The 27,007-nt window shown below is 36.5% G+C and overlaps 1 protein-coding gene across 2 annotated transcripts in view; it reads right to left on the bottom strand.

The window, feature by feature from the left end:
* Nucleotides 1–27,007, bottom strand: part of BABAM2 (BRISC and BRCA1 A complex member 2) — a 161,620-nt gene that overhangs the window by 123,746 nt on the left and 10,867 nt on the right. For both annotated transcript variants that reach the window (XM_063152035.1, XM_063152034.1), the window contains exons 3-4: nucleotides 16,677–16,753; nucleotides 4,384–4,478 (exon numbers count right to left, since the gene is read on the bottom strand). In XM_063152035.1, the coding sequence (XP_063008105.1) occupies nucleotides 4,384–4,478; nucleotides 16,677–16,753 (172 nt within the window). The remainder of the gene's footprint in view (nucleotides 1–4,383; nucleotides 4,479–16,676; nucleotides 16,754–27,007) is intronic.

Here is a 27,007-nt window from a genome sequence, read left to right as displayed (position 1 = left end):
TCTAAACAGGCTGAACTCACCCATGCATTTCTCAGACAAGCAGAACTCACTGCTGTGGCTTTATATTTTAAAATCACACTCTAAAACCAATGAACTCATTGCCCTTATGGGGAGCTCTCACCTAGAACACATAACAGCTGAATCCCTGCTAACAATACAACAGACTTTTTAGAACAAAATAGTTCAAAGAACATTAATTAATATAAGGGGTGTTTAAGCTTTTTTGGAGCTACTGTGAGCAGGGGGACAACTGACACTGTTAAACATGTGTCTCATGCACCTGAGTAAATAAATAAAAATTAATGAAAAAGGGGGATATTTAAAGGATCTCTTCACTACACATTAAAAGCTAACTCAGCAACCAACAAAAATAATGATCAAGATTTTGAACAGAGATCCAGAAAAAAATACAACCTTCACGATAGTCCTCATATAGCCAAATAAGTCTAATAAGCATAAATACAAGAACTTAAAAACAAACATTGGTCTACACAAGATATAGAGTTGACAGCCAATACACTTGAGTAGCACAATGATCTGAATTAACTCCACAGTGACTGGAATCTGTACTCAGTATCAACAATTACCCAAGGGAAAACAATCCTCCCAATGCTAGGTACGGGCATGAGAACTGCAGCAGCCTATTCTCTGAAGGTCTGTGATGGCGGCATCCTTCTCCCATGCAAACACAGCACTAAGTATTCCCACAAGGAATATGCTGTATACTAGCCCACAAGGACACATTCAGAACTTCCTAGGCTTCGGGAAATGCTCATGTCCTCTTGCCTTCATTCCCACTATGGCTATTGAAGCCTTTTGACAGCAATGAGTGGGCAGAATAATTCTGGCAAGACTAGTTGGAGACCTGAAGTAGTATACTAAGATACCCATTTCCTTGAACTGACAGTTACCTTGCTTATATTTCTATTGTATCCTCTTTGCCAAACAGAAGATAATTCAAAATCATTGGAAAAATGGGGTTAACATTTTGAATAAGCACTTCAGCTATTAACTGGCTCACATTAACAATCAACTAGGCTAACATAACAAACAATTCTTGTTACTCAAACTGGCGTCATGGTAATGAGCTCCAAATTAATCTCATCCGTACACAATCACTAATCTTGTTGTGTGCCAACTGAATTTTTAATCAGAACAGAGTGAATCATAGGTTGTTTTTAAAATACATTTCTAATACTTGTCATCCAAAATGAATAAACACTAGAGCAGGAAAGAACTTTTCTATTTACATTCTAAGAAGCTGATTTTATTTATGCATACTATACATGCAACTATCAAATGCATTTGATAGGAACACATTCTTAATGACAATAAAATGTAAAAATGTTTCTTCTTAATAACTCTTTGAGCATGAACAGCACCACCAACCTAAAGAATTTAGCCCCTTCACTATAATTAAAACTGTACAACAAACCAAAAGGACCACTTGCTCCTTGTTGAAGCACTCTGCAATGCTGACATCATTGGCAAGATCAGCATGCACACAGAGCCTGCGACCAGCAGAGTGACCACTACTGCTAAGACATGTAACCAACCACATCCTTTGCAGTGCTGAACTTGAGACTCAAGCTGAGTTTCAAATCCAGGTGACTTTAATGTTGGTGCAAGACACGAAAGCAAAGCTAAATTTCAATGAGTGTTTTCAACTTGATTCTGCAATTGCAGTATTCATTCAAGAAAGCATTAGCCCTGCTTATAAAACAAGAGTGCTCAGCCCTACTGCTGAAATACTGTTCTGATAATTCAGGAATTCTCTGGGGAAAATAAATAAATAAATAAAACCCCAAAATATGAACTATTCCTTGACAGCATTCACTTTTTAGAATGCAGTATTTCTGGAGTCTTGCTTTAGCTGTCTGGCTAACAGCTGCTTAACTGAACACCTATTACCATGCTCAGATGAAAACCTAACTGGAAGCTCTGCCCATGGCCATGGAAACTGAAACAATCTGCAACACAGCCATTCAAATATCTTTGGGGATGCCTACTGAGAGCCTCCATTAGAGCCACACGAGCCTGAGGAATCTGGAGTACCTGGTTCTCCTTTCATGCTAAGCATAATGCCTGACTCAAGCCATCTAACAACATGTGATGACTTCTTAAAAAACAAGACACTCAGACAGATGAGACCAGCGCATGCAGGCTCAATGTCAGAATTCCCACAGATTCAATGGCACATATTACTTACTTTGAGACTGTGCTCCTCATTGAATAACATCTACATGCTTTTGTGCATGGTAGATTCTGTTTGGATTGCCAGGAACTGTTGCATCAGAAGTATCTGAAGACTGCTCAAGATTAAAAGCACTGAATTATGGTCAATGTGCTAATCTGTATTTGATTTCTAGTCAGTAGACAGCTATGTTAACATATTTAAGAATTCTGCTAATATATTAGAATTCAATTAAAATTCATTAAACAGCTCTCACATTTCTGGAAAAAAGGGAGCTATGCAAAGACTTCACATAATAAGCAAGTTATTGTTGATGCAACATTCTGAAGAAAACATCTACAAACCATATGGAACTTTAAAAAGTGAATGCAAAACTAAAGGAACAGTATGCAGACCACAGCTGCAAGATGGGAATAACATCCTCCAATACCTCAGAACAAACTGAAGGTTACATTTACATAGTAAATGCTTCAGCAAGGCATAATGACCAAAGGAACACTGTTGGCTTGCAGATTTCTTCTTTGGTTTGTTCTAATTACTTTCTAATAGGTGGTTAATATCTCATTATGTATCAAGAAACAAATGGCTCTTCCAAGTTGCTTTCCAACAAAAAAGACAAGAAGATTTTTCTATGCTTAGGCAGAAGAAAAGCAACACTCCCAAAAAAAGCATAATTAATGGACAATGTAAGAAAGAAAAATAAGGATGGTTTTATCTTTGCAGGTTTTCCTGTAGATCACAACTGTTAGTGACTTCTTTTCACATGAGAAATATGGCACCATACCACTCTCAGCAAGCTTCTCCATCTGAACAGCATTTCTGCAAGATGCCCCAAATTATTTTATATGTCATTTGCAATTTGTTATTAATTTCTGTTTTCCAGTACATTAAAAGGTGCTTCTCTTTTTTAATATCAACTATAAAAAGTAGTTGCTAATGTGAACACTTCTCAGAAGGTTGTATAATTGTGAAGGTTGTGAAACAAATGAGAAAAAGAGGAAAACAGAATTGGTAAATAAAGGAGTGTGAAAACAATTCTAGAACTGCCATAGAATGAAAAACCTTTTCTGTAAAGCAGTATAATGAAATAGCTGTTCATCAGCACCATGATGAACAGCCTCCTACCCAAAGGAGTTTGTGAGCTTAACAGCAAAGTGACCAGGAGAAAAAAAGAAATACGGCATTCACCTTTTGAAAGTTTTATTAGGTATGCTAAAAATAATTATTAAAACTAATTATTCTGATCCTTGTATGTAACTCACTATGAAGTGAAAGGTAAAACCAAAAGCCAACACTTGTCATGTCACACATCAAGGACATGTTCAACCTCCATCATGACACCTCTACCACAGCACGACAGCCACCAAGTTCCTTTGGGGACCTCTGGAGATGTGCTCATGAAGCACAAGAGGAGCTGCAGGCAAGGGCTCTGCACTGTCCCATTAGTAAGTTTTGAGAGGGAGAAGTGTTGTAAAAGCATAACCACTGATAGCTTCTTCAAACAAGGCTTTACTACTTGAGGCTAACTGTGACTAGTGAACAAAATGCTTGGTTTCAGGTTGTGCTGTTTCCCCTTCCGTAGTAATATGGCTATATAAAAGCATTTTCTCATTAATTTCTGTTCCTCCCATCTTTTAGAAAGTAATTGCTTTGTCTAGATAACCCTAACACACATGAGCACATAGCTTTCTTTAATGCAGTGGTTCCCATAACATATTAACTCGATATATCCTTCCTCAACCAAAACCAAAAATCAACAATGTGACACCAATTTACACAACTTTATTTTACAGATAAATACTTTTAAAGATATAATTTATGAACTTTTTTTCTGAGACAGGTCATTTAAGATGGTCAGATATTAAATAGACATATTTTTACAGATATTCTAAGTAACTAAGGATAAACAATAATATTGTCTTGATTAAAATGTTTTAAACTTTGCGCCCCCCCTCCTCCTTCCCCCCATTTTAACCTTAAATTCGATTTTGGAAAGCAACAAATTCAATTTTAAATTCAACTTTAAATCATTTTAGAAAGCAATGTGTTTACACTCAAAATATCAGTGCGATAAAAGGTGTGTTTCTTTTTTATTTTGCATTGTTATAAAATTCCTGTTCCTGAAGCTATGCTAAAAAAAGCAAAGTCTCTCTGCAAAGTGTAAGGTTCTCAAATAGTAAAGTACTTACATGCAAGGCAGAAGGATCTGGCAAAAACTCAGCATCCTCTCCAAAGATAAAATCTGGTGGTAGGTCAGGATAGTGAGCATTGAAAATTATATCCCCTGAAAAGCAACAAATGGAAACATTGTTTGCACTTCTATATATGTGCTTATAAATAAAAATAAAACCATCACATATAACACACATTTTTAACACAGAATTTGACAGCTACATTACATATATTTCATGTATATATCCACATAATTGTTACAAAATTCACATGCAAGATAAGCATCAGATGTTTTGGGGGAATGAAGTCAAATTCCTGAGGCGCAGCTTCTTCCTCCTCTGCAAGCAATGAAACACGAAATACATTATTGCTTTGTATCTCAAATTGGAATTCAAATACTATTGAGGAGTGCCTGAAAACATGAGTTAGAAAAGTGATCTTGTTTTAATAAAAAGTACCATATTTAGATGGCTGTGTTTTGTCTATTAAAAGTCAATTGCAAACTACTAAAGATCACGACTTTCAAAATACCAGAGCTTTTAAAAATTAGTAGCACTTACTCCCTCTCTTCTCCTCACCACTGCCAACTCTTGGAAGGAAGAATACACAGTTCAATAGGAACCATTCCAACTACCCAAATTCTGGCCAAGAGAAATGCAGTATTGCACATTTAAATGGAGAGATGAAAATTAACTGAAAATGTAAGACTTCATCACAGCTTGGTACTGAGCTTTCATCTTGCCAGTGTCACAAGATATGCAATTAAAGGAAATTTGGGTTCTAGTATTTCACTAGTACACATACTTCAGAGTTCATATAGATCAAGAGGTGGTCATATGCATCTGAGCTTTCAAAAAAATCCACCCACTGTTCAAGAAAAAAAGATTAAAAATTAAAATAAGCATTTCTAGCCTTACTTGTCTACCTCCCTATGACAATATGAAAGAATAACTGAGCTTTTGCATAAAACAGATTTATAAGGTAGGAGACATTAGAGAAAAATACTGTCTACTATGTGTTACGACTCATTTAAAACCCACACAGCAAAGTAAAACCAGTATAGTAATCCTTATAAACAATTCTGTTCAGAGAAAGTTACACCACTTCTTATTTCTTAAAAAACTGTGAACGGAGAACTGGAGAAAAGCATTAGATGAACAAATCTTGCAAAGCCACATTGCTGGCTCAGTGACGCAACCATCTCAAGACATTTAACATGACAGTTTTAATTGCGGATATTCTGTAAACTTGGCCTTAGCTGGAAGCAAGGATGCCATGAAGACTAATTACAGGGGATGAAGGCTCATGAGCAAGAAGCCACTGGCCCGTCTGGGGTAGGTATTCTCTACAGTATGGCTTCAAATCACAAAGTCACTGATCATGCGACGAGTAGAGCACAGTGTGGGTTTCTGCTGTCCGCACTCCCACCCTCCTTTCACAGCTGTCAGGACCACGTGTAAGTATGGGGTGCAGAAAATAGCAGAGGTCTGCCAGTTAAAATTCCCAACACACTCAAAAATAAAACCTTTCATTTCATTTAAATTTCATTTAAAAGAACAAAATGTGCACCAGTCCTGGAGGAAAAGGCATAAAATTGCAACAGGAAATGCATCTATATTAAGTAAGAAACAATAATTGGTAGATTAGCCTAAACCATAATACAGCACTGAAGAATTCAAAAAAGTTGATGTTTACTAGGTTGGGTAGTTCCTACACCATCATGACACAACGCTTTTCTTGATATTTACTGCAATTAAAATGTCATGTGTGGTTCCTTTTAACAAGTCCACCAAATTCTACATAAAGAGCAGTGAACTTGAGGTTATGTACTGAAGGAGATTCACCTTAATACATTTTTTTTTCCTGTGTTTTGAAAGGAGCATGAATACGAGTTATGAGTAACTCAGAAAACAGCACAACGATAAAGCCTGGCCCATGACTTAGGCAGTCCAATGCTACTCCAAAGGAAAGGACTGCACCTGTGCTGCTGCCATGCTCCTACATGATGCTAAGTAACTCATTTAGCACACACTTTTCATCCTGCAGGTGCTAGCTGCATGCTTTTCATCCTCTGCATTCCTCCTCTAACAGAGCTGGTGAAACAGAGTAGATAAGATATAGCTACTGCTCAGCTCACTTAAGAGCTGCACTCCAACTACACACGTACTAAAAAAAGCTGCTTAGACTAAAAGAAGGATCAAAATAACAGCGTATTTTCGATGTTACACCTCCATACTTGAGAAGTGAAAAACTATTACAGAACCCTACATCACGAGGCAGCTTCAAGACTCTGCTTGAGTAGTGAGATTGGCAATAAACCATATCCACGTCTACGAGCTGCACAGTAAGGGGTGAACCTCAGCAAAGCTGCGGCAGTAGGTGCCACTCGGAGGTTCAAGCAGGCACCAACTCGTTTCACAGAGTGAACTCACTGCAGCTCCCAGAACACCATTATACACAGTGCTCAATATAACAGCAAATAAAAGCTGGCATTATGTTTAACATGCTAAGTGGTGAACTTGAACAATCTGGGGTTCAGGTCAGCTGCACATGCCAGGCAATGATTTATGCTGAGGGATCAGGGACATTTGGACATGGGACCCTCTTCTGACCACTCAGCTGCGATGTGTGGTCACACCAAGGTCAGGTACATCACATTGCAGCTGGACAAACTAATCTATTACCTATCTCACATGCTCATATTTGTTATTTAGACCTTCTGTCAGACACCTTCTTCCACTAAATATGAGTGCCATTATGAGTCCTTATCCACAGTGAATGACCAACTATACAGATATTTGCATATTAGAAGTGTTCATGACCTACTGATACCAAGGAACTATTCAGGTAGAACGGAGAGAATCCAGAGTAAAAATTAACATTGTGATGTTTGATTTTCTGTTACTCATAATTATTTATAATTGCTAAAATTGTTTCTACTTGTCTAGGGTAAACATGACTCAAATCCAAATTCACAAGTCCTTTCAATAAAAGTCACTTTGAGACCAAATATATCAATATTAATGCCAATATGTATATCAAGATTATTTTTCCTATAGCATATTCAATTTCCAAAAGGCTACATTTTATATAGCTACATAGGTTCTCCAGGCTTCAGAATAAATAAAACTAGTAGTTCAGTGCCTGTTAATTATACATTCACAAAACACTATTGGTGAGACCACACTCAAAACATTCTACAACCCTATGGAAACAAAAAATGATGCCATTGCTCTTATGTTCTTACTAAACAGAAATGTATCCTTTATGCCCTCCTTCCTACAGTACCACAAGTTTTTAGCCAAATGTAAACCTTAATTTATTCTGCTACAATCTAACCTCACACAGGCTGGCTGACAATTTAATAGAGACAAAGAAGTACAGAACAAAATGTTGTTTCCACTTCAATGTTAACAGTTAGAAAAGAGCAGTGATTTTCTATCATCAGTGGCTTTCATTCTGGAAGTTAAAGACAGTATCTTACTATTAAAGATTTGACCTTAGAACAAATTTTTAACATATTTAAAAATGAAAAAAAAATTCCCTCTGTCAAATCTTATTCTATTAAGTCTCACTTCTGCCACGAATCCAAAGATGTTCAACTATTTCCTAAAACAAAAGAAAAAATAACCTTTTTTTTAACCATACCAGACATCCATACACATCATCCCCAGTCTCTCCAACTTTTCTGTTCTGTGCTTTCCCCTTCCATACAGTCTCACTTATGTCTTGCTCAATTTACATACTAGAACAGAAAAGGTAACACCTTTGACCCTAAAAGGCTTAGGCACCAATGAAGGTGTCTGCCCTATTCGCAGCTATGATCAAGAGCTATTTTCCCAATTACAGCAACAAAAACACACAGTAACAAATCAGACTACAGATTAAGAGGATCCATCCTAAAGCTGAATTTTGTTCTTGTTAAATATCAAAACCCAGAGAAACTGCAGTTTTAGTTATCAGTTTGCTTGGCAGGGCTGTGACGTGTAACTAAAACAAGCTTCATTACACTCCAATAAAAGGTATTTAAACAATCACAACAGCCAACGCAAATCTGGTTTTACTTCACATAAATATTAACACTAGTCTCTGCAGTAAGCTTACAAAATATAAGGTGCTAAATGTTTTGAATCACAAGTTAACAGTTTGTCTTGACCTACTAGAAATAGCCATTTTTATAACAAGTACTATATTTAATGCTTACATGATATTATCTGTGGCTTACCCTCTTCAAATATAACTGAGGAAAATAAAAGTAGCACTTTTAACCAATAAAGTAATTTGCAAAATTACTGTGCTTAAGAGTTTGTGAACATTTACCATTAACCATTAACCATTACCATTAACCTTGGAGGAAAAAAAAATAATGAAAAATCAATACAGTCCTGCATTCTCTGCTCTTCTCACCCAAATGACACAAATACCCTTTTCTTTGCATCTCCAGCATAACTTTCTAGTTTTGCATATATTTCAACTCTGTTTTCCTTTTTCCCTTGATGGAAGGCCAGCTGTGTGGTACTCCACAGTACTACTGACCATGACTATTCCAGTGTTAAGAGCAAGCCAAGCAAAAAGGCAAGCAAAACCTTCACACTCCCCATCGTTGTAGATATACCAGCCAATAATTACTTTGATGGAATTACATTTCCAATTATCCAAAAATATTACTTTCTCTTCCTTTCTTTATCCTCAGGCAAGCAGCATTAAACGTTGAAATGTTTTACTTCACAGAACTTCAAAAGAAAAGTTAATTTGCTCCCCACAGACAAAAAGATGGAAATATTAATACTTAAATCTATAATTTCTTTTAAAACTCCCATGGTCTACTCTTTTCTCATCTATCAAAATGCATAAGCAAATCTAACAGAGGAATAAGAATTGACTACAAGTAAGACAGGTGTATCTCAGCAAGAAAAGGAGAAATTTCTAAAATCCCTACAATCGCTTTCTACTGGCCTATCCAGTTCTTCCTCTCCTGGTAACTTCATTTTTGGGGTATTTTTATTCTTTTTTATACTACAAATTTGTAGTACTGAAAAATGTTATGCTAGGAGTGCCACAGCATTAACATCCCTGTTTAACCAACAGCAGCAAAATTAGGAAGCAGTCCACCAGTTAACTTCTCAAACTCTACTTTTGAAAACATCTCTATATGCTTCAGTTTCTTCTGACACCAAGAATTTATAAGTCAGCACTAAGTATGTAGAATAAACATATGTGGCCACTGCAACCTAGAATAAGACCAATTTGAATGGAATTTGCTATGAAAGAGATCAACCCATTTGGCTTTTAAGAAATGCAAATGCAACTTGATCACAAAATGCATTCACAGATAATAAGGCAACTGCTGAAGCAAGAGACCAAACTATGTGCAGAATCAGTTCTGGGAAAATATAGAAAGTGGTCTTGTTGAGTATTAAAAAGGAAAATCCAGTAGAATTATATTATTCATCAATTCAAAATTCAACCTGTCTCTTCCAGTAGCCATGTAAACTGTAGACAAGAACCACTGATCAGTCTCTCCTATAAACAAATTCTTACCTAAACCAGCCAGTTTTGATTGTCTGTACAAATACAAAAGTAATCAGTCACTCACTACAACCAAGACACTAAGTCAGTGCAATCAGCAGTATGAAAGGATTTAAATTAACTAAATGCAGACCTGCCTGGAATCCTTGTCACTGGATTCCATGCTGAAGAATTTGTTCTGCAGGCTTTAAGTCAAAAATAGTACTATAACACCTATAGAACCCTTTTCTAATTGGTTGGCAAGAAAGATTAGTTCCTGAAATTACAATAAAACTTGTTAAATACAAAACTACTACTACTGAAAAAAGATACATGAGTAATTCTACTTTGCTGTGGTACTGCTGCTGACAGGCTATTCTGCCCTCGAATAAAGTGTGTTTTTGAGCTTAATTTCTGATGTGATGTGCAAATTGAGATATCAGAAAAGGAAGGGCAGAAAAGTCAGCTTAAAGACTCAAAACCATCTCATAATAGAGGGACAATTTGAAAAAAAAAATTATTTGATTGCATTAGAAAAAAACCAATTTCTCAGCACCTCTGTGACACTCCAGAAGAAATACGAGCTACTCCACCGCACACAAGGCTGTGGAAGACCAAGTCTCCATGAACGTGGTGCAGCTGATTAAACCACGGTGTTTAATCTCATTTGAGATGCCTCAGGGCACATTTACAGCAGCTATAGTACATGGTTTTCAGAGAGATCAGTGCCCTATGGGTCAGAAGCTGGAAAGGCCAAGCAAAGTATCCTTGGGAACCTCAGAAATAAGACACCTGTAGTTAGGTTAGTGAATCAAGTCCCACTTTTCCAACAGAAGAAAAAAATTATATATATATATATATATATATATATATATATGATGAATTTGCAGGATGTTGTTTTCATTCTTGGACAAAGGGGTGCAGGTGTGGGTCATTTTTTTCTTTAACTTCAACTGACAAATATTGCTGAATGAGGAAAAAAAAAGGAGTTGTAAGACTAGAGAAAGTCTGTTATTTTGTAAAGTGGGAAAAACTGTAAAAATAGAATATAATTAAGTAAACTGGATCCCAAGCTGAGGAAGAAGGCATCAAGACAATCTCAGTAACTTGCAGTTCTGCAGCTGGGCAACTGCTTTCTCAGAAATCTTAGTATTAGAATTGAAGCGGACAAAGATGAGAACAACAGATAATTCAAGATGGGATAAGATACTGGTAGAAATTAAAGCCAGGCAACTGAAGAAATTAAAACAAACACTGAGTAGGTGAGAAAAGGAAAGGTGAAGGCAAAGGATAAATAGATTCAAGCAAATGGACCTGAGACCATCACCAGTATGTGCAGCCCAAACAGGCAAAAAAAGGAGGAAAGAGCAAGGTAGCAAGGCATTATGGCAATACCACTGTGGAGGCCTAACATAAAATGTTTTAATCCTCTCTAAGTCCACACTTGTACATAGATACTCCTAAGATCACTTCTCTTGATGAAGAAATACACTAGGATTTACAATTGCAAAATCTTCTGTAATTTACTTGCTCAAGAGAAGTCTAGAACATAAGAAAAAGTGGACAAAGAACCCAAGTAAGAGGAAAGTGATTATTTTAAAGGGAGAAATACTGTTGTGAACTTTGAATACAAAGAAGAAATAAGTATAAGATTAGAGTCTCTCTTGACACTCTCATTAGGTACAGTCATTAGTTAACAAACAGGTTACTGATGGAAAAAGATTTATTACTCCTGCCACATAAAGCAAGACTCAGCCAAACTTCAGAAAACATATTGCCTGGAAAAATCTTTGGTAAATTGCATGACCCTAAAAAGAGACATTTACCACACAGGTAAGGACAACACCTAAGTAAGTATAATCTGAATTACAGCAACCAGGAAGTCCTTGTAAGAGCCTCAACCTAAATACAGCTTGTGTAAAATAACCTAATGGTGCAAAAAACACTAACACATGCATTGCAGCAACATACTTACGAGAATCTGAGATCTTACATAACTTCAAAATTCATTTTTACAATTGTTTATTGGCAAAATAAACAAGTGTTTAGCAAATTACTTGGCAAAGCGGCCTCTAAAGGGGCAATAAGGAGGTCGGGCTGTTCTCTACATTTATCTGTTTGCTCTTAATTACTTCTTAAAATAGAAATCCACAAGAAGACTGCATGAAATTACTGAAAGAGTTCCATCACAGGAATAAAAAAAGCCGAAATTGGGTACCACGTATTATGGGCAATATTCTTAGACTGGTTAGGCATCAAGACTGATTTCCTCCTTTAGGGCCCATAACCAAAAAGAGTAATAATCCAACAAACAAAAATCAGAAGCAAAAAATTAAAAATTAAGCTTCAAATGAAACAAAATAAATGTTCTTCAGGATCAAGGAAACCAATATGGTGGTAGTAGAACCCAGAGCTATAATCCACTCACATAAAAACAGTGAAAATGAGACAGAAGATGAAAATACTACAGTTCAAGAGGCCACAGAGAACAGTAGCATTGCAAGGGCAACTCATTGTTTAATCACTGTGAAATTCCAGATGACAGCACTCAAGGTCAGAGAGGGAAGGAGGCATCAGTGCCTGAAAAAGAAAATGTGAAGAGCAAAAGCCAAAAAAAAAAAAGGTCAGATTCCCTAGCAAGCAGCAATGAAAGCTTGAGTGGAAAAGAAAAGCCAAACCCAAGATATTCCAATGATTTCTGCAAAAAAATCATAATTTGATTCTAAATGGCATGTTTTAATTATAAAGGCTATTGCAGCTTATAACTGCTTATTCTGACAATTTCTGCTAATATCTGCATTGATGTTTTATCAACTAAGACTGAAATATCTGCAAGAGTTATGGAACACTTCAAAATACACAAATACTTCATCAAAAAGGACACTGAACTTTTCTAAGCAGATACTGCGGTCCAGTTAGCAATAAAGGATACCTCTGCACACTACACAAAGTAAGTCTCTTACACCGTATTCCAGACAGTCTTCCTGAAATGAAAACTCCAAATAAGAACCCTGAAAAACTCTAATACAGAGAAAAACATGGAGTTTCATGCAACAACACTGAGTACTGGAGGAACTAATAAAAACAATATAGCTATCTCAGATTTCAACTGACAGTCAAGGAAGACTAAGCTACTAAGCTCAAGTTTTCTAAATATTCCCACTATGAAAACAAATAAAATTATTTCCCTTACAAAAGAAAATAAAAGTGCCTCCCTGAAAGCATGACTTGAAGTGCAATAGAAGACAATTAGTATAACAAACTAGTTTATCTTGAACACTGGCATAGTATTTTCTCCAGTATAAAATTGTGGGTATCTCCAAGGTCCCTGGCTGGAGCAGAATAACTCCTCAGTCATTCATTACTCTTCAGTAACATTCCAGCAGCTCTTCATACATGCAAAAGTAAGGTGAACGTGACATCTTAAAAAAAGCCCATTATACAGCCAACAAGCCACTCTGAAATCACAACATGTTTGCTCCTAGCAAAGTTTACAAAACAGTTATTTTACACTACAGGCAGTTAGCCTTGCCTGCAAGTGCACTTTCTCCTTTTTTGAGAAGCTGTGAACTTTCTGGTCTTTTGGAAAACAGGATTGCACCGTGCAGTTACACTTCCCTAAAGCTGCACACCAACAGTTTCCAACACAGTGGCATTGCTACAAGGGTGCCTGTGCAGTGGCAGCGGTTATGATTGATGATATGCAAAGACCTAATCTGTTGCAAAGAGGATGTAAGACAAACCACAAAGGAACTACACACTTCAGCCTCTATTTGGTACCACATCTGAGCCCGTACGCTGGAGATCCTGAATGCATTCAGCCAATCTGTTCTTTTCTCGCAGATTTCGCAATTTTCCTTTGCAGAAATATTCTGCCCTTGAAAGATAACATATCTAGCAACAGCCTACAATAAAATATCTAAACATCTCTGTTTGCACACTATGGCTGTCTTCCCCTGCCATCGTTACAGATCTAAACACAAAATTATTAAAGCTTTCTTGAATCTGCACACATCACTATTTATTCCGCATGCTGTGAGACTTAATGATTCACAGCATTTTCAAACATGTAACACTGAAATGTGGAGGATTATTATTTCTTGAATTCACAGCTATTATTAGACACCTCTGAAAAAGATACACTTATTTACAGCATTTTCAGTTGTCTTTGTTAAAATACATAACATGCTCTGTAGGCTTTTTTTTTTTGTTTAATTGTGTACGTGATATAAGAAATAAAAGAACACTGGAGAAAAAAGCCCCAGATTTCTTGACACTGAAATTTAACTTAATGTATATTCCATAATCATATTTCTAGGTACTTTAACTGGACTACAGTCATTTAATATATGAATATAGTCTTTATGTATGTGCAAGTGCATATGGGCATTTTAGTCTATCCATTTTCTTTTACGAATCAGGAACAGCTTCAGCCTTTACTTGAAATAAGACTTACATCTCTCAGAACGTACAAACATGGCCCTGTATAAGATACGATGGTCCCACAGAACATGATACCACTCTATAAAACATGCCATTCAGTGAAACATATTTTGACTTCCTCATGGTCATCAAACAAGATTCAAGTGGAATCTACTACACATTGCAGAACACATCAAGACTCAACAGGTTAAGTTTAGTACACATTTTAACAATTATTAAAATAAAAGTTCTACCTGGGAGGGCACCTGGCTTCATACAATACAGCTACTACTCACAAGACTTCCGAATGCAGAGCCACTTCTTTTGTCTTAAAATAATTACTAGCTAGGACTTAAGTCTTCCAATTTTATTCAGTGAGAAAAAATAATTGGTAATCCTCTTGAGCCATAATTCCATATATATAGAAAAGTCAAAATAGCTACAGTAGGTTGATAAACGAGCCTGGCTAAGTAAGCTTCCAGATCAACTTATAGGAAAGACAACTTTCCTTACAGGTGCCAAATGGAAGCTTTAATGTACTTCTAGAACATAAGAAGCCTAATTTTGTTGGTTTCCTTTCATAAAGGATAATGCATTCCAGTGCATGACATATTGTAAAAAAAACACCAAAGAAAAAAAGCTGCAGAATGAATACAATAAAATTCTTAATACATAAAATGCCTTGGAAGCTCCAGCATATGCAGCCTAAATGGTGCAGTCTAAATGGATACTACCAAAGCAGTGTTTTAAATGCTTACGATTTCTGTTCACACCAAGTACCTGCTCCTCCAGACAGCACACTTCCACAGACTCACAGGATAGATAGGGCTGGACAGCACCACTGGAGACTGCCTAGTCTGATCCCTCAGCTCAGAGCAGGGCAAACAGGGGAGATTCTTCAGGACCACACCCAGCTGCCTTGTGCACTGCCCCAAAGATGGAGATACAGAAGCTACACAAGCTGTGAGCACAATCTGTTCTAGTTTTTGACCACCCTTGCAGAAGAGTTTTTATTGTGTTTGAATGGAATTTTCTACATTTCAGTTTGTGACCATTTCCCTTCAGTGACCACCACTGAAAAGAGCCAGGCTTCTTCATTTATCCCCATCAGGTATTCATAAACATTGGTGCAATTTGCCCTGAGCCTTCTTTTCTTAAGAAGGCCCAGCTATATTGGCCTCTCCTCATACAACAAATCCTCCAGCTCTTGATCATCTTTGTAGTCTTTTGCTGTAGTCATTACAGTTTGTCTTGTTGCCATCTTATTGCAGGGGTTCCAGACTGTTGCCTCCTTATCACAAAAGTTCCATACCTTCTTGGTGTTTCTCATGGACAGCTCCTCAGAGCACTGACTCTTTCTTCACAAAGCAGCCAGCTGACTGCAGTTCCCTTCTCAGCCAGCCACCCCACTCTCTTACAGCACTCTTCTTCTCATTGGTCACAGCTGCGGCCTGTTAAAGTCAGGCCTGTCCTAATCTTCAATATTAGGCCCAGCTGCAACTCCTTAGGGGTAAGATTACTTTCTACACTATCTTTATTTTCTTATATTCTATCCCCCTACATATGTCCATGTTGCTCTGGTAACAGATAGACCAGAACTGGACATAGTACTCTAGGCATGGCTTTACCAGAGTTGTCCTAAAACTATAAATGCCAAGGCTTTAATTTTACTTTATCTGAAATTCTTCATCCTCTCTCATTTTTTATTTGTTGGAGATAAAAACAACACAACCATTTTTCAGCAGTTCAAATGTTTAGAAAATGTTACCTTCTAAAAATATACAAAAGTAAATTTTATTTTAAACCTTTGAAAAGAACCACAAACTAAGACAAACAGAACACACATTACGACTGGGCAAATGAACTAGTTGTCTACAGGCTCTCTAAGCATAAAGATGATTTAACAATACCACTAAATCAGAGAAATCAAATTCACTTTTCCCTGATCTGGGTAATTATACCAGTCATTGTTTAAAGATAACGAATAAAATAGCAGACTAACATCTTTTATTGGAGCTTAATAAAGAATTATTCCTAAAAGAGACACAAAGAAACAACACAAAACATATACAACTTATAAATGAATCTAAAAATGGTCATGAGATTATCTTAGTCATAACATTTTATTAGAAATATCAGGTTGTGACTTTTGGCTTTTAAAACTCATTTTCAAAACTGTAGTCTCACAGAAGCCTTTAAACTTATCTTAAATATTACATGTTCCTGATGGTTGTGTCTTCTTGCAACTGAAACTTTAAGAGAAAACAACAGAGACATGTATCTCAGTACTCACAAAGTTAGACAGACACACTGGAAAATTAGTGGGACATGGAACACTGAAAGAAAAGCCAAAATGCAGCTGTAAGATTTTTTAACTTACATTTGAGTGTTTCTCCTGCATAAGGGATATGCAGTTTAAAACGATCACAGCTGGGTCCAGGGGTCAAGGATGTACAGCTAAAAAGGAAGATAAGAGAAGAAAGAATGTGCTAAGCAGTCACAGATGGTAGCAAACACATTATTCTACAGGATACAAATGATTAATAGCAAAGATATTGTGACTACTGGAAATACTCATCCTTATGTTTCTGAGAAAGAAGAAGAAGTGAGAAAGATGCAGGAGGCCCATTCTCTTTTGATCAGCAGTTCTCACCACAGCATAAGAAATGTTAGGATTTGTGTCAACTCTCTCCCATTTTAAAAAGAAAACAAACATGCAAAATGCTCTGATTTGAATGTGTAATCAGAATGCTCCCAATTAGTCAGCCAAAGCCATCAAGTTCTCCACTTTGTATACAATTTTGCAAATCACAACTCTGTATGTCACAGCAACATGGTTACCTGTTCCCTGTCCCTGCCACCCATATAACTGGGATCAATCTTAATTTTAAGCCGCTAACATTTATTAATTTTTTACCTATTATAACATTAAAGTTTTCCCTTGAGGAAAAGTCTCACAGTAGCCTTCAAGAGGGCAAGTTGCAGAATCAGCTACCTGAGGCTATAATAACATTTTATCTTTTTGGTCTGTGACTCTCCTGTTAATCTGGAGCACTGGAAAAGCAGCTGGGGCTCATGGTGGTAAGTAAGCACTTCATGAATAGAAAAGTCACTGGAAAACTGTTTAGTGCTTAGGTCAGAGATGATCAACTTCTTCATAGACTCTAAGTCATAGATCAAAATTCACACAAAAAAAATCTCAAAATCTCAGCTGCAAAAGAAGAAACAGAGACATACATTGTTTCACTGGCAGGAATGGTCTCTCTGCTGTGGGCTGCTGGGTATATGATGAGTACCAGGAGAAAAAACACTGGAAGCCCTTAGAAGTTCATCACTTTATGTTTTTAGGGATCTTGATAGCCCTGAATCTTCTTTCCAGCCTAACACTAATGGGAACTGTTCATAGCCCCAGCACAATTTTTGCAAGCCACCTAAAAATCAAAGCCATACTGGTCATCTCTAGGAAAAAGAGTGAGTGATAAAAAGGGTAGACAAAGTAAAATAACTTGACTAAACTTATATATCAGATCACTGGTAGAGCTCTAACACACACCACTGAAAACATATTGAAATAAAACCCACATTTACTGGGCTATACACACAACCAAAAGCAGTAAGGTGGGTAGGCCAGAAAATTGTCAAAAATTCTTATCCTACCTCAGAAAAAACATCATAACTCCTGCAGGTCTATCTCTCCCACTGCACAAAAGGCAACAGGGTAAATGGAACAACCTTAATCGTCACTCACATACTCAAAATAGTTCAGAGAGCCATTTCTCTAAAGTCCTGGCTCTACAGTCTCTTTTCTTCTTTCCACTTGCAAGTTACAGAAACCATATGCACTAACTTCAGACTGTTTCTATCCAGTGGGCTACACTTACTACAGTCAAATTTGTGCCTGCATGTAGCTTCCTCAAAAAGAAGCAACCATGAAACTACAGATCAATTCATTTAAATGGAGTTTCCACAAAAAATACTAGGAAACATAAGCAAACCACTTATGTGCAGCTAGAATCTAAGGCAGATACAATTAAGAGCCACATTCAGTTAACAGCTTACACTGATTCAGCAATAATACACCATATTTTTTCAGTACCACCACAGAAATTAAATAACTGTCCTTTCAAATCAAAAGGAAGAAACACATCTATCTTGTCCTGTCTTTGCCTTAGAAAGGTTTTTGCAACATCTTGTGAGAGTATCATGAGAAACAATCTAGAAAGACATAATTTAGATATAAATTATCTACTATCAGGTATGTGCAGACTTGAATGGAAAGCAAGTTTCAAAAAAGGATTAGTTTACATCTTGCTTCATCCAGGAAGAATGACCTGACTTGGTTTTCTTCTGCTGGAATAATACTTCACATTTTATTGAAAGACTGACGATGGAAAAGAAATGATGCTTTGTGAAACCTGCTGATGACGCAAATTTGAAAGGGAATACAGCATGTAAGACAAAAAGACCAAAGCTGAAATATATTTTGATTTAATGGTTGTACTATTTATCTTTAAATTACACCTAGGTAGGGCTTATTGAAAAAAAGTGAGCATCACCAGCCTCATTGGGAGTAAAATCAACTTAAGAATACAAAATATTGGATCCCTAGTACCACAGAAACAAGAGAATATAATTCTTTTCCAAGATGCACTTTTTTAATAGGTGAGAACAGCAAAATGGGAGTGCCCACTGTTAGGGCATTTTAATGGCTGTGGATGAATTTAACAGCTATACTGACATTATCAGCTACTTCCAAATAATTTCTATGGCTTACAACAGGTATTAGGCCAATTCTAGGAAGCATACAAAAAAAAAAAAAGCGCACCATAAAAAACCCTTTTCAAGTTCTAAAATATCTCTGCAACATCATTTAATATTTAATGAAAATTTCTTTCAAAGTATCTTGGGTCACAGTCTGAGACACTTCTCAAATACCATCAAAATTACACTGTTGTTAGCTTTTCAACAGACACAAAAATTTCTGATCCTGCAAATACCCTGCAATCTATTCTTTTAGCACAATGGGCCATTTGGAAATACTTACGGAAAGTATAATATTCTTTAACATTAAAATAAAAGCTTTATTTCATGGTAAATGTCCCTAAAAGCAATACTAAGTGCTTTTCCTATATTATTATATTGTACTAGAGATGTTTTTAATTTTATTGGTCTAGAAATGATAAAGTGACAGTATTAACATTTTTTCCCCCTAAATTGCTCTGGCTGGGCTGCACAAGAGACTTCAATAACTGCAATAGGTGAAGCAACCAAGCAGAAATATTATATACATCCATTTGAAAGGAGGCAGTTTCTTTTTAGAATAAACAGCAAAAGAACAAAACTCCTAAGGCAAACCAAAACTTTGGTACATGAAGGAGTCTATGTGTGACCTCATTTCAACAGAAAGCCCCAAGTAACGGCCTGACTATGGACATTATCTCCTGCTTGAATTTCCTTAACACACAGAACCTCTTAAAATTAGATACACGTCTGACCCTGAAACATGACCTCTGTCTTCTCCAAAATGTAAGACTTTTGTTTTTTGGAAATTAGATCCTTTTCCTTAATGCGCTCCACACAAAAGTAACGTTTGAAAATGAATGGCTTGTAACTAAGTATTTTAAAGATTATTTGTTGTCTTTTCTTTAGAGGGAATGGACATACAGAACAAAAATACATGCTGTTGAAAATTAATGTCATAAGCTGGCTCTATCTCATCATATATGGGTGTGCTATCTCCCTCTTTATTCATGGAAAAATATTACACTGGTTTGCATTTATTTATCTAAGCAATATAAATATTTTACATAAGAAAGCCACTGAAGCAGGAATGAATGCTCTGATGCTCAGAGCAGTGATACATCTTAGTTTTCATAAGATGATTAATGCTATACCACAAGATGTCCCACAATGGTTTCCCTACTAAAAAATCAAAGAATCATCAACTTTAAAAGTTTCTGGAACCAAGGAATATTGTGAAGTGTATTGCTTAAAATCATATTACCCTATTCAAAGGGCTGTGCTGAGACTTATGGTTAGAAACTGATAGATGGAACTGGGTATGCAACAACTACAGCTGAATACAGCTTGTTCCCTTTCACATCAAATTTTAGCTAAGTTCCTTGAGCAGATACAGCAGATTAAACTCAAACTGAGATACATTACATCCTTATGAAGTAATTATTTCAAGTAAGAGACAAGTAGAACATTCCTTCATTGTTTGATGCACCTTACAGGTTGTCTGTGATTACTGGGAACAGGTTTCTTTCACAGTTATTACAACACACGTAAACTAAACTCGTTCTTATTCAAAGTCACTGTCAGCACCAGATGCTTAGTTATAAGTGTTCTGAATTCTTTACCAGTCACAGAAGGAAATAAAAAAGAATATCCAAACAAAACAGCAACAACAATAATAACAATACAAACCAGGAAAGTCAATCAGTTTTGCTGCTTGGAATAAGGCCTCGGTCTACAACAACAGGTATAGTACAATGTGTTTTTCTCCTAAATGGATCAGAGTATCCTAAAACCCTTTAAGAATGCAGTTCCACTTGAGTTTAACAGCAACGTTTCCTCTTATACCAGAATATTTCTGATTGACTATTTTGTTGAACTGACACAAGGTCTGTTTAAGCTATATCCCCCCCTTTTTTTGGTATTTTACAGGATTGAAGCCACTCTGATAACCTTAGATTTCAAAACCATCTTCTCATCAACTAGTTTTCTAAAACCATCACTTGAAAGCACTCACACGAGAAGCAGTTTTAAATTATTTGGACTCTGGTAAGTTCTTATCCAAAATTATGTTCTGTGACAACTGAAGGGATTGCAACGAAACAAAAGCACAAGTGTTTATCACCTTAATCATGAAAGTCAGGAGGTGGATGGCTATTCTATCCAAAGACTTTTAAAAAAACCACAAAAACCCAAACCCATCAAGACCTCTCTCCAAACCACCAATTTATATCCCAAAATTCCTGTCAGAGGCTTGTTTTTTACGCCACTCCTAAAATCTTCTGCTTAGAACCATATAAAACTATAGCAAACATTCAGAACTCCCAACAGAAGTCCAATAGCTCTACAGGAAAATGAGTAATCTTCTTTTTATTTCTTCTTTTTAAAATTTGTGGTATAGGTGTAAGCCCAAATAGTCACGTAAGATTTATCTGATGACTATCATTTTTACTGATTAAAAAGTATGCAATGCATTTAGTCATTCTTCCTTCATAGATCACACAGCTTTACTGCCTTTACTATCAGAAGACAAATCATCTTGAATCACTGAATTTTACTGTACAATAGCAAAGTCAAATTAGACTAAGAATTTTAGCCTCCATAATTTCAGGAACTTAATATTGCCACTGCCTAACCTGAATAGTCAGAGATGCAAAAGCTTCCTTAAGCTCATGATGCTTAGGCTGCTACACTTGCTGTTCTTGAGGATCAGTACTTCATTGGAAAACAAACAACTGTTTTTTGTTCACCAGACTCTTGGTGTAAAAGCCAAAAGAGCTTCACATTTTGTTAGAAACACCTCAATGGAGAACACAGCTAAAAACCAACACACACATACAAATAATAAGCAACATCACAAAGTCAGTTCTGACCACTGGTTGCATTCCCAACCCCTCCCACCAGACCTACAATATACTTCCAATTGTTCCTGTTGTACAAAGATACTGTTATGGGAAAAGGAGGTCAAGTTACTTTCATAATACTAGAGGCTAAGAATGAATATTATTTTAGGAATGGCAAGACACAGTTCAATCAAAGTTCCAGAGGCTGAAGGTTTTGCCAGCAGGACTCAAATGCAGTTCAGAGGCAAAGACAGGTTGTTTGTTTGTTACCAATAAGAGGCAGTAAACACAAAATTCCACCCAAAACTCTTTCATGGCATTTTTTAAGAAAAGCACCTCAATGTTCAAATCTAGTAGAACAGTCTTTGTCGATGCCTTCAGACTTTTATTTCCTCCAATTTTTGTAGATGGAAATCTGCTCCGATGTTCCTTGAAGACACAGTATTTAATCCCATTTAATTCAGACTTAATTGCAGAACTCACAACAGATGGGTATGCCATGTACAGAGGCATTAAGAATAATTAAAGTGTGTGGAGGATGGAGGTGAATAAAAGGAAGGCCAGCAGGTGACAGGTTTTCTGCAAGATCAGGAAACAGAAAAATGGTGAAAATCACTTTTTAGAGCATTGACACTGATGCCCAAACCTTGTATCAGGCAGTAGCTCCTTGCAGCATTGCACAAAGCTTTACAGGCTCCTACACAGTATTTAGAGTATTAATCAGCTGCTCCTGAAAACAAACAGATCCGACTAAAATTATGTCAACCAGGCAAAATTTGAAATGGGAGAGATGGGCTACTCAACCAACTTCCACCTTCAGTTGCCCTTCATATATAGACATATATATTACACATACTAGAGAAACAGGGACTTGCTCTTAAAAGACTCACAGCATTACTTTTGGGAAATTAAAACACAGTTACATTAAATCACTACTTAAATGCATCTCTTAATTAAAATATTAAAAAGCAAAAGTCAACTGTTAATTATTTAAAAAAAAATCCTAGTAGATAAACCCGCTGTTTTCAGAAAATTCATTTGTACCCTCTCCAGTTTCTTCAAACTTAGTATAAAATTAAACTATAGACAAAGACTACTTCTGGCATTGCAGTAACGATTATGATGCTGTTTTTGAATCCTGATAGCATAGGTGATAGTCTGTAATTGCAACAACATTTCAAGCCACAGTTATTATCTGGGAAATTCCAAAGTGTCTCCAGATATGTCAACAATATCTTCAATAAAACCTTCATCTACTGTAAAGGCTGATTTTCCTTTACATACGTTTACATTTTCTTGTAAGAAGTTTATTGCACTAACTGGAACTTTTAGAGAGCAGTGGGATGTGAGGCAGAACATATATACCAGAAAAACAACCCCTCATTTCCCTTCTGCACTTATAGGAAGATTTGTATTTTTAAAAGGTAAGTTCAAATAACTATTTAAAATCAATTCAGCTGCCAGCTTTCACTAGAAACATTATATAAAAGGTTCTTATGCCTATCTTAGTAGAATAAATACAGCACTTGTATATTAACAGAAAACATAGATTTTCTTAATATGAGTGAGAGTTTGCCAAAGCAGATGTTGCAGGTGGGGAGAGCTCTGGGACTTGTAGAACTACAAATCTCCTTCGGAGCTGCCTGAGTCTTGTGGCAGCAGTTCTGCAGTCACCAAAATACAGCTGCCTCTGCTGGAGGGAGATGTCCAGCCCAGTCTCTCTGAGGGAAACAGAGGAAACACACCTATATATATATATATATATATACATTTTGAAATCCTCTCAGAAAACTTCTATATTAAATTAAAACACACACAAACTTCTCATGATTCTGGGATTTTTTTAGTACCAAACTCCCTGTTTATTTAGCCCGGTAAAGTTGGGTTTAGAACAGCTCTTTTCCAGCCACCATAGCAGGACAGGTTGGAAGGTGCTATCACAAAAAAGAAATGTGAAGTACCACATCTACTGTACTTGCAAGAGGACTTGAAAGAAAAACTCTGAAACTATCTCAGAACTTTCCATTCATAAAATCTCTGTAGTTTAGGGTGGGAGATCATTATTACTGGGTCTCAGGAAGCTAATGATGATACTAATTAAGAAAAATAATTAAGCATTGACAAAGTTTTCAACAAAACATATTTTATAAACATGCTTTAGAAACGTTGATAATCAAACTGATTTCCTTTGTAAGCAAGATCTTTTATGCTCTGGTAATTGCATGTAATTCTTTTTAAAGACTACACATGGCACACACATGCCTCAAAAGAATGAAATAGAAACAGAAAATGGAAATTTTAATGAGGAAATGATCAAAAAATTGAACAGAAATAAGGACAATTGCGATGGAACAACACTAATAACATACACATATCTAGTATAGTATGTTTAGGTAAATAAACTGGTGAATTTCCAGTATCATAAACTGTCACATGTTCACACAAAGAAAAGGCACTCTTTCATTATACTGGAAGACCAGCTGTACCCCAAATTCTTGGAACTCATAAGCAAATTTTTAGTGAAGAGTATGAGGGAGTGGCAGATGCATCCTTTGGATTTACTTCATCTCCCTCCCCTCCTGACAGATTCAAATCATGTTTCAGATTTTCACAGCTGCCATTCAATTATCTATTATTTTGCAATGAGCTACAACCTAATAACGTGTCACATGTTTTATTTCTACTGTTCACTAAAGTGAACTCCATTTCTGGAGAAAGAAAAATAGAATCAGAGAGGGAATGATTTTACTTTTAGCTTACTCTAAAAGAGAACCATTCTTCACCAAGTATGAAATTACAGTCAACCACCTGGAGTTTCATATCCTTTCAGTGTTCACAGAAAAAGCATACTCATACAGCACATCACAAAAGCTGGGCTATTATAAACATCAGCTTTAATAAGCCACATAGCATTGCTCTCAATATTGGCTGTAGTTGCCATAAAGACTCCCTATCCATTTTCTAAGTAATTTATTTCATTTTATTGAAAAACGCAGTGAATTGGTATCAGGGAAAAACCTCAAGAACTAAAATCATAGCCCATGTTTATATATTTTCCCCCTTTGACAAACTAAATAAACAATAAATGGGTTACATCACTGCCCAGGATGGGCAGGGATCTTCAAGGTCCCTTCCAACCCAAACCGTTCAATGATTTATGGGTATTAGGTGGGATCCAGTGATCCTATGTCTTCTCCATTTCCCTTTCAAAGTTTTCTTCTAACTGCAGAGTTTTAGAACTTTTTGGTCACAGATGCCTATATTAACTGATTTCCTAATTTATAGCCTCTCAGGAGAAATTTATGTTAATACAACAATAAATTCAGTTCTTTGACTATGAAAGTTAGGTCAAGCAAGGATCACCACATTTAGAACATAATCCATAGTTTGCAGTCGCACACATATTCAAAAGGGCAACTTCAGATTAAGTATATTTATATAAAATATTACAAGACTGGAGACACAGCACAAAGCCTATGAAAAGATAACACCTGAATAAAAATATCAGTAGTTCTCCTATTTCTAGCATTATTTTTGATCAATTACAACAATAAAGAGATATAGTAGACTAAAAAGATCAAAAGGCAAAGGATAAAATTACAACAGACCACCCCGTGTAACTGCACCTGCAGAAAGCAAGGCCCACATCACTGCATGTTACATTTTCTCTAAAAGTCTCACTCTAGAACCCCTCAGCTCACCTTTTCTTTCTCTAACTTCTCATTCTCACATTAATTCTCACAGTTCACCGCCACCTCAGCCATGCTAATACTATTTTCGAGATGACACCATAAAGCAAAAGATTAAGCATCACTCTCCCCACGGTCCCATCTAACTATCCCTAAAGAAAGGAGTTCCATGTACATTTCTCTTGATGACAGCCAAAAAAATCCTCTTCTTCCCTGCAAACGCTTGTCCTTGCCCTCACTGTGCAGCTCCTGTTTTCTCCCACCATCACAGCAGAAGCTAGGCTTGGCTCATCTCTTACCAGCCTCACAGGCACAGAAAACCATGTAGGACCTCCAGCAATGACAAGACTATTTATAAGCACAGTCACCTTTAGATCCCAGTGAAAAGAGGGTCCAATCTACCCTAAGTTCTTCTAAGTCTGAGTCCCCAGCCCACCACAGATGCCTCAACCAGTCTTTATGCCACTTCTAGCACCTCTCCTACATTCCCAAGTTCTCCCTCTTCCTCCATCTATCTAATAAAACTGGATTTTGCCTATGCACAACAGGTTAAAACTAAAACAATGGAAGTAATGTACACGGAAGACACTACACCATTAGAAATCTCTGAGGAAATTATTCCTTCTAAGTGTCTTCATTGCCTGTTTGCAGTTGGCCTGAAACCATGTCACTCTCATAGGGTTCATAGGGTTTAAGTCAAGGCTTATGACTAACACTTATAGCAACCTGGAAAACAGGACAGATAATCACTATCTATTAATTTAAAAAATTCTCAGTATAGAAGAATTCTTCACAAAGAACATGAAACAATGTATTACGACCACCAACCAAAACAACAACAAAAAATCAACGGCTGAGATGCATGAAAAACCTACCAACTTTTACAGAAGAGACTGAAACCAACATTCTGGAGGAAGGAGTAGAGGAGAGAGAAAGAAATAATTAAATTGGGAGACATTTTGAAAGTTTACTGGTAGCCCTAACTATAAACAAGACCAATATAATCAGGTTTTTCTAGTGAAAAAAGAACTGACCATCCAAAACATAACAGCCATTACTATTTCATATAATTGGTCTAAAGATATTATTTCAGTGATGCATACAGTGATGCACAGGAATCTGGGATTGGGTTTTTTAGGCAATGTAAGTTTAGAGGGCTTTTTTTTTTGGTCTCTTTCCCATAATGAAATGCTGCAATTTGCCCTGATTAACTCAGTTTTATCATTGCAATTCTTTTACTGTACAATTATAAAAAATACTCAGTCCTAGTGGTCTAATTTTATTCTTTCAGTCATGTACCACAGATTACAGAGAAAAGAACCTGTGGCCGACACTGTGGAGTGGTTTGCCTCAGACACAAATTCCCTTCTCTCAGGAAAGACAAAATAAGCATGTTCCCTTTTATTGACTTTTACTTTTTTATGGATTATTTAGGAGGTGTA

The sequence above is a fragment of the Melospiza melodia genome, chromosome 3 (genome assembly GCF_035770615.1).
Source record: "Melospiza melodia melodia isolate bMelMel2 chromosome 3, bMelMel2.pri, whole genome shotgun sequence".
NCBI lineage: Eukaryota > Metazoa > Chordata > Aves > Passeriformes > Passerellidae > Melospiza > Melospiza melodia.
Note: the sequence above shows the minus strand (reverse complement) of the source record. Positions and strands in the feature narration are given on the sequence as shown.